We start from the raw sequence: 13,102 nt of genomic DNA, 5'->3' as shown, positions 1-13,102 counted from the left end.
CTACTGGAGCCCGCGTGCCTAGAGCCCGTGCTCCGCAGCGAGAAGCTACCATAATGAGAAGCCTGCACACCGCGACAAAGAGTAGCCCCCACTCACCGCAACTAGAGAAAGCCCGCGCACAGCAATGAAGACCCAACTCAGCACCCCCCCCAAAAAAAATAATAATAATCCAAGCATCTCAGCACCATTTAGAGGAGACATAGGCTTGTATACAGTCCTGTGGACCACTATACTGGATACTGAGGAGATACAAATATTTCAACCATTTCAAACCATATTCTATTTAAGAGGAAAGAAGGCCTATGTCTACTCCTTTATTCAATTATTACACACTGAGTACATAATACAAAGCCAGTTACTGTACTTAGAAATAGAAACATGACAAATACAACAATGCAATCTCTAGTTAAAGTATATTTAGAAAGGTATTTAATCCTAAATGGTTGAATTGCAAAATCTTTAAAAAAGGTAAAGTATAAAAAGTAGAATGAAAAAAAAAAATGCTACCAAATTTAACTCCTTTTCCAAAGTTTCCAAGGAATAAGGCTTATCATACCTGCATTTGTCAGTGTTTCTTCCTGGTCTAAAATTCAAGCTGTTTTCCACCAGGAAATGGTTCTTATATTTTTAGACCACATTTAAAGAAAACAATATTTTTAAAATAAAGATTGGTCTCATAATGAATAAATAGAATAGAAATGAAGAAATGTGAAGTACTGCCTCATTTAAAAAAAAAATGTAGATCATGACATGAGCTCAAATTTTAATTTTACTAATCTGTTACAATTTCACTGAATATTCTAACCTGTGTACAAATTATTGTAGTAAATCTTAATTCAAAAATATATTTTGGGGCACAATTATTTTCAGTAGGAATCAGCAAGAATCAGATCAGATTTAACTTTTAGAAGTTTACATTTCCACTGATCAGATTGTTTAAGTGGAAGGACATAATAAACAATGTTTGAATACACCATAAATGTTTATCACCATAACAAAACATTACTGTCATTTAAGTCTAAATATTATCAAGATCACAAATGTGTTGTAAAGAAAATATAATTTAATTCCATAAGGTAAGAATTACAAAAAAGAAAACAATAACGTTTTTTTAAAAAAGAAAGGAAGAGAGAAAAATTTTTTTAAAAAGCATTCAAGTTTGTTCATCAACAGCCCCTATTAAAGAGGACAACAAAAGAAGAGACTCTGAGGAGAAGATGCAAGTTTCAGTTAAGACAGGAGGTGGAGAGAAAGCTCCAAGAAGAGACTGAGGCTACAGGGGAGCTTTCTGGTGGTAGAAGACACGGCATCGATCTGATCTCAGCTCTACAGCAGTGCACAGCATCATCCAGGGGGTCACTGCCAGGGCTTCCAGGAAACCTGAAAGGCACCTGTGCCTGAGTGAAAGATGAAGTCTGCAGGCCCAGAAAAATCCCCGTTTCCCTTGTCTTCTCACTCACATTATCCATGGTGGCTCCTGACTCCTTAATCATCTTTATCAAACCTCCTCCCCTCTCAGCCTACATGCTAGTTTTTCTCAGAAAATCCCTCATCTCTATGTTAAAGAGCGAAAGGATGACATCTTAATGAGAACACGTCAGTGTCCTACCACGTGTCTAAAAGTTCTTGCATTTGCACTCACTTTTCTTCCTTCTCTACAGCCACAATGGATGAGCGCTCCCTTCTCTTGTACTAGACACCAGCCTTTCTCATCTTCTTTGTTACTGTCCGACATCAGCTGTCTTTTTTAGCTTTTGGATCTTTAACTTCTCCCTCCGACCAATTCCTTTTCAGCCATATCAAAACATGCTCACTATACTCAGCTTTTAGAGAGTTCTCCCAAAATTGGATTCTCCTTGATTCTTCTGTTCCCTCTACCAGTTACAATTCTTGAAAGAGATTTCTACCCTCACTGTCTCCACTTTCATTTATTCCTTTTGTTCATCAAACCAAGGCACACCTAATGACCTTCCCTAACTCATCACTACCACCATGCCCTGAAAGTCTTTTGGCATCTTTGCTGTCCAATAACAAAAGAGTTTTTTAATCATTATCTTAAGCAACCTCTCAATTTCATCTGATGCTGTTAACCACATCCTCCCTCAAAGGCTCTCCTTCGTACTTGTTCATGATATCATAAAGTGTTACTGCCATCCTTTTGCCTATTTCAGGCTCATTTGCAGGATTCTCTTCCTTTTCTATTTAAATAATGGGTTTCTTTGACACTGGGTTTCTAACCTATGCTGTCTTTTCTTTTCACTTTATAGCTGTGTTTATCCCAATTTTATCCTCTATAAACCACTAAATTTGCATTAAGAAACCACGCAGACCACCAATTTTCATAATTCAAAAAATAGGATTCGACACAATATTTAAAATACTTGTTAGTGGTAGTAATGAGAAAAACTATAGCTTCATATCAGTGAGATGAATGATATTGTTAAATCTCTATCAAGTTATAAACATTTATCAAGATGATGAATATATTCAACTCTGTATCACTTTATATATTCAGTAAGCTTCTTTTCTTACTCTGTTTCCACTAAATGAGAAAATCATAACTCATAATCATAAGTTAACAGAATGGGTGCCCATTTTGATTGTTATGGACAGTCAGGCCCAATATGAAATGAGAAATAATAGAGATATTTTTCTTTAAAATCTACTTTCAAATACTAATCAAATGCTAAGGTGGTTGATGAGCATATCACACTCAAAAGCAGACGGTAAAAAAACTAAACTTGGAAAATAACATTAAAGCAAATAGTATAATACTCCTCAATAGCATTCATCTTGGGGAAGAGTTTCTTCAGCCTTCATTCCCAGGACCTGAATAAACTATATAGTGTCTTTGTGCAGATTAGAAAATGTCAGTCCCTCTGAGAGCATGATGTCCTGATAGTACCTGCATTTAAATTAAGAGCTCCCGCCCCCCACTTTGGTGAGACACAGCTTAGACCAGGGTCCCCAGTCTTAGAAAGCAGCATGTAGACTGGATTTCAGCACCCATTCATCAATTCAGCTGTACAGAAACTACACAATCATATTCAGTTTATCTGTCCTTTCAACAACTAGATACATTTTTTTCTCCAATAAATCTTTGGAAACGGTCAAACTCTTAATGCTTAGTGATTTGTACCACATTAAAAACCATGATATTCAAATCCTATAGGTATATGTGCAGTGTATCCAAGACATGGAAAGCATCATTTGATGCATCGTTTGAGCCAGCCACTTAAAATAATGGAAATGGTATATACAGAAAACATCAGTGCTATGAAAATATTATTTTTAATCTCACTCCTATTGGAAAAATGCATGAGAGTGACCATCCCTGCATAACTAGTACATCTCAACATTGGAAAGAAGGATGTTGAATTCACAGAGATCACAATAAACTTATATAATTCAGTAGCCTTACTTTGACAGTGTTTACAATTTTTTTCTATGTCTTTTTACACTGAATTCAGAACAGAAGCATATTTTTAATCCCACATTTCCCTATGAATAAGGGTTCATTTGTGACACCTTTTCTTGTTGTGACCAATATGGCTCATTCTCTATTAATATATACCACTGATGGATTTTCTCCACGTACCTTACAAATTAATCTTTAAATAACAAAGAATCACTCCTCATAAAGCATGGGCTTTCTCTGATAAAGAGAAGAAAATGTTATCATATACTTCTTTCATATACAGTCAACCCTCCATATACACTGGTTCCCCATTGTGGGTTCCACATCCCTGGATTCAACCAACCACAGATAGAAAACATTCAGAATTCCAAAAAGCAAAACTTGAATTTGCCCCACGCTGGCAACTATTTACAAAACATTTAAACTGTATTTACAACTATTTACAGAGCATTTATATTGTATTAGGTATGACAAATAACCTAGAGATGATTTTAAGTATATGGGAGATTTAAAGCATATGGGAGCATGTGCCTGGGTAATATGCAAATACTATGCCATTGTGTATAAAAGACTTGAGTATCCTAGCATTTGGTTTCTGTGGGGGGTCCTAGAACCAATCCCCTTCCGATACCCAGGGGCAACTATATAATTATTACAGATGTGCAAAGAGTTATTCATATGTTCCCTATACATGGTTAAATCCAAATAAACTGTGCAATACTTGCTATCTCATGTGAGAATAATCGTGTTTCCACACTGCATTCCAGGGACATTATGGGACATCCTACAAATCCATTTAATAAAAGAATTTCACCAATTATGCTTTCTCGCCAATCATATTTTATTGAAGCTCATTTAAAATATTCAGTAGAATTGATATCTTACCTCCTTTAACAACAAATATTCCAATTTTATTATAGGGAGAATTTAAACTGGTATGGGGAAAATGTGTTTAATTAACCAGAAAGATTGTTGCTCTTTGTTTAAAAATATCCATATATTTGACAGAACTGTGCCACTATTAAAAAAAAAAAAAAAAAACCTTTCTGATAGACAATACACTGGGAACAAATGAATAAACAGTTTAATTAAAATTATTATTGAGATATTTATTTCTGATCATCTTTTTCTCTTCCAGATTCTTGTATAAAATTATCACATTCACTTCTTTCAGCACATACATATTCATCCTTTATATCCACATGAGAGCCCTATTTATAATTTACATTTAGAACAGCATTCTGAGTTTAAGTGTTTCTCTTACTGTTTTCATCTCCCTTATGTTTCAATCACCCATTTTTTTAGCCATCAATACATTTTTGTGAATTGGGAATATAATGAAAGAAAATAGCAACAATTAAACATGTAAATTTAACAAGCAAAAGTAACACAAATGACACAAAATCAAATTGGTTAAGACAAGCTATATCCTCTTATCAAAACTATTAGCAAAGAAGAACTGACAAAGGCATTCCTGAAATGCACGAATGACCTCTAGGAAAGAGACAATTAGAACCTAAAGGGATTTGTGTGAAAATCACAATCTTCTATTTCTAACTTGTAAAACTCATCTCAGCAACACTGCTTGCTTTTTATTAAAGTCAAATTGTCAATCCATTACTGATTTAGTAGAATGCCTAGAGCTACGCATGCTTTAGACACAATATATGGAGAAACACAGCTCTACAGGTGATCTACTGAGCAATCATCCATGCCTATGACTTTGTCACTGAATCAGTGAAGAATCTCAACCACGTGCTACCATTCAGATCAACCTCCTGACTATAGGATCAACCCACCTGGTAATCATACACAGCACCATGATACAGTAGGACCAAAATTAATTCATCATGCCCTCTTGCTGTGTCCCTTTGTCTTCCCCAAACAAAATCCTGTTATCATCCCTTGTCTTGTATTTCAGTGACTGGGATCAAATTCCACTCAGTCACCGGAGCAAGGAACCCATTGTGATCTTTGACTTCTCTGTCTCCTTCACCCCCATAAGATGTAGTCATTCACCAACTCCTACTGAGTTCTACTCCTAATATTTATGAAAGCTGCCCCTTTCTCATCTTTCCTACTACCACAAGCATTCCCAGCACCAGCACTATTCACAATAGCCAAGACATGGAAACAACCTATATGTCCATCGGCAGATGAATGGATAAAATGTGGTACATATATACAATGGAATACTACTCAGCCATAAAAAAGAATGAAATAATGCCATTTGCAGCAGCATGGATGGACCTAGAGATTATCATGCTAAGTGAAGAAAGTCAGACAAAAAGACAAATACTACATAATATTGCTTATATGTGGAATCTAAAAAAAAAAAAAGAATGATATAAATGAACTTATATACAAAACAGAAATAGACCCACAGACATAGAAAACAAACCTGTGGTTACCAAGGGGGAAAGGGGAGGAAAGGGGGGGATAAATTAGGAGAATGGGATTAACATATACACACTACTATATATAAAATACATAACCAACAAGCACCTACTGTATAGCACAGGGAGCTATACTCAATATTTTGTAATAACTTATAAGGGAAAAGAATCTGAAAAAGAAAGAAAAAAAATATATATATATATTTATAAAACTGAATCACTTTGCTGTACACCTGAAACTAACATAACATTGTAAATCAATCCACAAACAGTTTCCACACCGTACGAGAGTGATTTCTCTAGAATGCAAAACTGATCATATCAACCTTGTGTTTAAAATCCTTCAGGACTTCTGTACTGACCTTGTGCTAAAATCCATAAAGTCCAGATGCCTTGGTTTGGCTTATGAAGTCAACCACGGTCTAATTTCTGACCAGGCTCATAGTCCACTCCTCTTACCCACAGCCATACTGTTTTTATTCCTCAGAACGTACAATGCTCTATCAAACCACAGGCACTTCCACACTGAATTCCCTTTATCTGGAAAAATGTTATTGCCCCACCCCCCCAATAAAACTCACCTACCACCTCCTTCACACAAATTGTACTGTCTTTCTCTCTAATCTATGCCCCACCTTGCCTGCCAAACCCTCCTCATTGCTCAGGGCTCATTTTAAATCCACCTTTTTCCTAGAAACCTTCTCCAAGACACAGGAAAGTTAGGTTCCTCTCTACGTCCGCTCATCCTTAGTTCTTTGGGCTTACCTTGTTATAACATTTGTCATACTTCCCTGTAATTATATATATTTATATATAAATAAATATATATTTAGTTGCTTACATACTCCAGGACACAAAATCCTTGAAGAGACAGACTATATCAAGTTTACTTTTATACCCCCAGAACCTAGTATAGTACCTGGACCATAATAGTTGTTGAATAAATTCATTCAACAAATATTTGTTGAGCCATCTACTATGTAGCTGACACACTACTAAGTTCTGAGTTTACAAGTGATACTTGGTATCTAAATTCATAGACTTATAGGTTGGGGAAAATGGGTTAAATGAATGAGACATATACATGAAGGCATGCAGGAGCGCATAAGTGAACGGGTGAGTGAATGAAGCCCACAAACCAAGATTAATACTAGCTTGTCCATAAACTAGGACATGTGCAGCTCTTCTGTTATGGAGGTGCTCCTCTTTATCAGTAGACAAAATTATATAGAAGGCAGCCTGGAGTTAAGAAAGAAAAGAAGAAAATTGTCTTTTCCCAAATCTAAGTTTGGGTGAGAGTCACAAATTCTGGGAATTACTAAAAAAAAATACAGGATTTCTCCTCTTGACATCCAGCAAGAAAGACAGGGCAGGTTACTGGGAAAAGGTAGAGAGGGGGAGTAACTGGGAATCAAGCCGCAGAAGGAACTCGCCAGAGGGTAGGCTTGGGTGGCTGGCTGCAGTGGAGGATTTAGAGTGCCAGAGGGCAACAAGAAGGACCTGGGCTCCTGGGCCCCAGCAGAGAACAACAAGGAAGAAATGAGCTTTACCTACATCAGATGGTTTTATATGGCCGAAATCAGGTGATCTTGGAAGAAAGTATGTATGCATGTGAACCTTTGTACCCACATTTCTAAACTGGGGATATTACTGGTTGTGAAGACTAAACAAGATCACATTTAAAAAGCATTTTGTGACAAAAGTCTTACATATATTACTCACTATTTAGATTTTCATTTTATCCTTTCCTTTGAGTGACTAATTGCTGCTTCTATTTGACTTCTTCCTTCTTTCAACTCCCTACCCTACAGCTCACCCTATCTGTGGTTGTAATCTATGAGGACAGAGCAAAAGCCTCTATTGGTCTTAGTGGGCAAGATCCACAGCGCCATATTTGGAAACCTAGGGAATGATTTCAAAGACTGAAACCAGGACTTGTTTAAGCAATAAAGATATAGGGTGTGAAGGTGCAATTTATGCTACGTTAATCTACCCAAATATGGAACTTAACATGAAGCAAACTGGAGAATCTCATCAACACCTGGTCTCACCTACAGTTGTATGATTCCTAGTAAATATCTCTCCAGGATAACTTTATACCAAGAGTCTACTAAGCATTAGAGGTAGAGACCATAATTTTCACCAACATCTATTCTTTCTTTCTTTATTTCTTTCTTTATTTTTTGGCCACACCACGCAGCATGTGGAATCTTAGTTCCCCGACCAGGGATCGAACCTGCACCCCTTGCATTGGAAGCGCAGAGTCTTAACCACTGGGTCGCCAGGGAAGTCCCCCAACATCTATTCTTTAATCCTTCCTTTTATGTACCAGAATATGTCTGTACCTACCAATTTTAGAGACTACATTTCTCAACTTCCCTTGAAGCTAGGTGCAGTCATATGACTAAATTTTGCCCAATGGAAGGTGAAATGGAAATGATGTATTTTTCAGATGACATCCTTAAAAGGTATTTACTTGTCTTCTACTCTTTAACCTGCTCTTCCCTGTTCTGAGAAACTGATCCAGAAATGAAAGTCCAGTACTGAGGATGGAAGAGACACCCACTATTTCTAAACCACTTCTCCACAATTCCATGAGAAAGAAAAATAATATTTCTATCTTATTTGGGCCACTGTGCTTTTTAATCTTTTACAGAAGCACTACCTATACCTTAACTACTACACTATTCATATAAATCAACCAAAAAAAACCCCTAGCAGTGAACAAAAGTGGAAAAGTTACCTGGTATGTCTGAAGGAATACATCTGTCCATCCCCATTTACTCCAGCCTTCAAACTTTGTAACATCTATAACAATAGAATGCTTTTCCTTAGGTATATTGGAAAACTTGGGCAAGGTATTAGTGGAAGACTATAAGAAATAAAATATCACAACATTAATTACAATGCAAGGCAAATGTAAGTACAAAGTTTTAACTACTTAGTTAGCATACAATTTTTTTCTTTTCAAAACCTTTACATGTCTTTTTTTCCCACTCATCCAGATCTCTAATTCCCCATGTGCCAGTAATAGAAACTATCAACACAGGTAACTTTCTGGAACTCACAGCCCCTATTTCAGGTTGTAGATTTATTCAAACAATGTACCTACTAGCTCACTCTGTGGCAGAAGTGGTAGAATGAGATGCAAAATTATTCTGAATTCTGAACCCCCAAAAGAGTCACACCCTTTGGATGAAGCCACAGGAACTCAGCAGGGTGCCAAAGAACAGGCCCCTGGCTCTTCTACTAATGTCATGTGGTAACTATAGTAACAGTGCCACAACTAAAGGAGCGTTGCCTCAAAGCCTACAGGCTTCTCAAGATAATTCCTCTTCTCAATAGGTTTTCATAAAAGTAATTGTATAATTTGAAAAAAAAATGAATATCTTGTTTAATTTCTCCCTATTCTTCTCTAAAACTAAAGAAAGGAAGTGGCAAGTGGCAGGGAAAATAAACCAGTATTTTCTTTGAAAGATATATAGTCTAAGGATGTATTTTAAGAAAAAATTTAAATAAGCACAGACCATTCTTTATTTCTAAATCCCTTAAAAGAAGCAATTACCTGTATATTTAAGGAAGCCATGTAATCATTTCTGCATGGGAACTCCACAGAGATTTTTAGACAAATACAAATATATACTGTCCAGAGAGGCATAATCCTTAGGATATTTCATAAATTAAAAATCAAAGATTCTAAAATAAAATCTAACAAAGACCAAAAACCAGTAAATTCAATAACAGTGCAGATTTTTCCAAGAAATTAAATTCCCTTACTGTAATTTCAATCCACTTCTTATAATCTTCTGGTTCAAGCAGAAATTCTGGCAGTACATGAGAAATACATGCTCCTTGAGCACTAAAAGAAAAAAAGAAAAAAACACATTATTATAGCATAATATGATCGATCTATTACTTGCATTTGAACTTCGATAAAATTATTTCAATGTCATAGTTTATATATGTATTGAATTTTAATTTTCAAATTTAAAATTTATACAATTAATTTAAAACTTTCCTTAACAATGAAATGTGCATATGATGTTTCCTTTGGAGGATTAATAATGAGAAAGAACTTACTAAGTGCCTATAACCATACACATCTACCTTTACATGTTAATGGGACACAGACAGTTATATGACTTGGACCCTACTGTCAAGACCATTTATTGTTGTTATAATATTATAAAACTGAAAAATACCTGCAAAAAGTTTGAACACAATAGAACATCTATTAGATAGATCATTAATCACCCTATGTTCATGGAATGCCTATCACCACGTATGCCTGAATATAGAAAACTCCAGTGTAATATAATCCATTGCCTATTTTTCCAGAGAACATCCAAAAATTGTGGCCTCTTTGATTATATAAATTTATAGTATCTGAAGCAGCAAATATCTATTTATATTATTATATACATGTAATAGCATATACATGTATATAATTTATATTTTAAAATATATTTTTTCACTGTCATATTTCTTGAAATGTTTTTATCCGAAGTCTTCATATGCATGTCCACTACCACCAGAATCACTCTATAGCCATCTAATACAAATCTGGCAGGAGTGTTTTTCAGTGGGGATTTGGGTGTTTAGGGCTAACTCATTGAGTGCGCAGAGAAGGCCACTTACCGTAAGCATTTAACAGAGAATTTACCATAAGCATTTAACAGAGAATGCCAGATCTAGTACTTAACTCTATAAACACCCTCAGCAGTTTGCAGTCCTGTAACTAGTGAAAAGTGGGAAAAAGAAAAAGCAGAAAGATGACTCTGAAAGCTCAAACCTTAAAGATAGCACAGATGAATGAGAAGAGGAAGGCCATGTTTGTGGGAGTGGGAGCAGACAGCATGGTTCCAGAGTTGTTAAGTTTGCTGTGGCCCTGGGCCAGTCAAAGCTAGTGGAAGAAATCATGTTGCATACATAAAGCTCCTTTGTTTGGAAAACAAACATCATTCCTTCTCTTTGATTTTGACGCATTTCCCGTCTGCATTTGCATTATTCCTGTGTATCTTCATTACACTGGAATTACTATAGGTTTAAATAAAATCTAATTTTAATGGTACACCACTCCTTAGCAGAAGTAGCCACACTAAAGTCTATGTAAGAATTCAATGAGATGATGTCCATTAACTTGAAATCCTAGAGGTAAAACAAACAGCTCAGAGCCTTATGAAGAAACTGGAATACTTCTTTGCATGCAAAGCTAAGACAGGATCTCAAGAGGAAATAGTTGCTTCTATCAAATGCAACTGACAGCCTAAGGAAAACTATCAGGGAACCACTAAACTGAGAGTTTCCTGAAGAGGGAGACCACACAGTATTCATTTGAGTATTCCATAGTGCTCAGCAGAGAGTAGGCCCTCAGTAGCAAATTGAGGCCAAAGAATGCATTTTTGCATTGTTAAAGACAAGACAACAGGCCCAAAATGGAGCTGCTTATACTAAGCCCCACTTCACCAAATCAAGACTTCTTACAGTTTTGGCTCTCCCAGAAATGGAATCTTCAACCAGTCAATCAGGAATCGCTTGATCAGCACTACTTACGTTATCTGCCTGACAGACACCTGCCATTCCCTAAAGTAAAGTAAGCTTGGAATAACCAATCTGCTTTTTTTGCTGTAGGGGCAGAAAACTTTTCCTTTCTTCCCTTCTAAATTCGTTGGCTGGTCGAATAATAAAATTGACATAAGACAGATTAACAGGGGAAAAAAACAAATTTAATTACGTACCTATGGGAGCCCCACAAAGACATGAAGATTCAAAAGTAGTCAGGCAGTTGAGGTTTACATACTATGCTGAGCTTAGGAGAAGGGGGTAGGGATCTGGGGCTTCAAAGAGGAGGAAGAAAATTCACGGGAAGATGGGAAGTACAAGTGTTTGGTAAACAAATGTTTGCCATGCCATGAAAATAAGTCTTTCTGATGTAAAAAGTTGTTGCTAGTAATATCTCTCTTCCTGGGACAGGCCCCCTATCTAAATTCTTTTAAGCAGTTAAGGGAGAGATAAAATGCTTTTCATGAGTCTGCTGGTTCTCAATTGCCATTAGCTCAAAACAATCCCCACGCCAAAGGGGGACATTTGGGGGTGACATATTCTGTTCCCTCTCACTGCCTCAGTTCAACTTCCTGTTCTTGCCCCCTTCTGCCTATAAAAATCTCTTGCCTCTTATACCTCTTCAGAGCTCCTTTCTATCTGCTAGATTGAATGCTGACTGATGAATTGCTGAAAGCCAGGAAGATCTTTAAAATTTACTCAGCTGAATTTTGTTCTTTAACAGCACTTCACAGAGGCTGCTTTGAAGTGAGGGGTAGCAGAATAAGCCACCCTAAAATATGCCTCTTTGGCATACCAATTATTTGGAGAAACTGCAGAGACAGGAGAAGCTTTGAAAACAGTAGAAGTTATCCATTTGTAAGGGAAATCTACATTTATAAAGCAAATTTACATTAGAAAGGGGGCCTGCCTCCCCTTTAAGTTACTACAGATAACTTTTCCACACAGGAGACTTATCTGGCAGGGCAATCTTTCTTTACCAAACATTGCCTCCTCTCACCTTCCAGTAAATTCTACCCCCCTGCCACCCTTTGAAGCCTTAGACCCCTATACACCTTAGGTCAGGACTGCACATAAACCTCAATCCTCTGGCTGCCTTCTGAGTCATATCTTTCTGAGGCTACCATACTACTTACATAGGTAATTGAGTATGGTTTTTTTCCTCCTGTTAATCTTTTATTCTTGGGGTTCAGCCAAGAACTTAGAAGGGTAAAGGAATAATTAGTTTTCCTCCTCTACATGAGACTTGTTTCATTCTTTTCATTCTGAATATATCTCAAGGCCTAACTTCATCAAACAATAAGACAATATTTACAATTATGTTTTGTCAATAGATTTTATGTGTGGTTAGTAGTTTTATAGAGTTGACTCATAATTGATTTGATTACATTTTACATTTGATTACATTTATGCTAGGTTTTCTATTTGAACCTTCTTCTGAGTTTACAGAGTAGAAGAAAATTAATTGAAATGAGTTATTAAATTCTAAACTTAATCTGCAAAATTATACTTTCTTGTTTACTGTGTAAAACATATAATTTCACTTGTACAGAACTCCTCACTCACTGACATCAAATTTAAATGGGAAAGCTAATAACATTTATGATTATTTTGAACTTTAATACATTTATTTCCATAATGAAACATACACACATATCTTGGATTAACAACCCAATTTTATTAACCATACTGTCACTTTCTAAATGTTGAAGAATTTTATCACAGC

General features: G+C 36.2%; 1 protein-coding gene across 1 annotated transcript in view; it reads right to left on the bottom strand.

The window, feature by feature from the left end:
• The window catches only part of CFAP47 (cilia and flagella associated protein 47), a 489,567-nt gene that overhangs the window by 287,648 nt on the left and 188,817 nt on the right, over positions 1-13,102 (bottom strand). Inside the window, 2 exon segments of the mRNA XM_036839258.1 lie at positions 8,558-8,686; positions 9,592-9,673. Of these exon segments, the coding sequence (XP_036695153.1) occupies positions 8,558-8,686; positions 9,592-9,673 (211 nt within the window).

The sequence above is a fragment of the Balaenoptera musculus genome, chromosome X (genome assembly GCF_009873245.2).
Source record: "Balaenoptera musculus isolate JJ_BM4_2016_0621 chromosome X, mBalMus1.pri.v3, whole genome shotgun sequence".
NCBI lineage: Eukaryota > Metazoa > Chordata > Mammalia > Artiodactyla > Balaenopteridae > Balaenoptera > Balaenoptera musculus.
The sequence above is the reverse complement of the archived record's forward strand: the minus strand, read 5'-3'. Positions and strand labels throughout refer to the sequence as shown.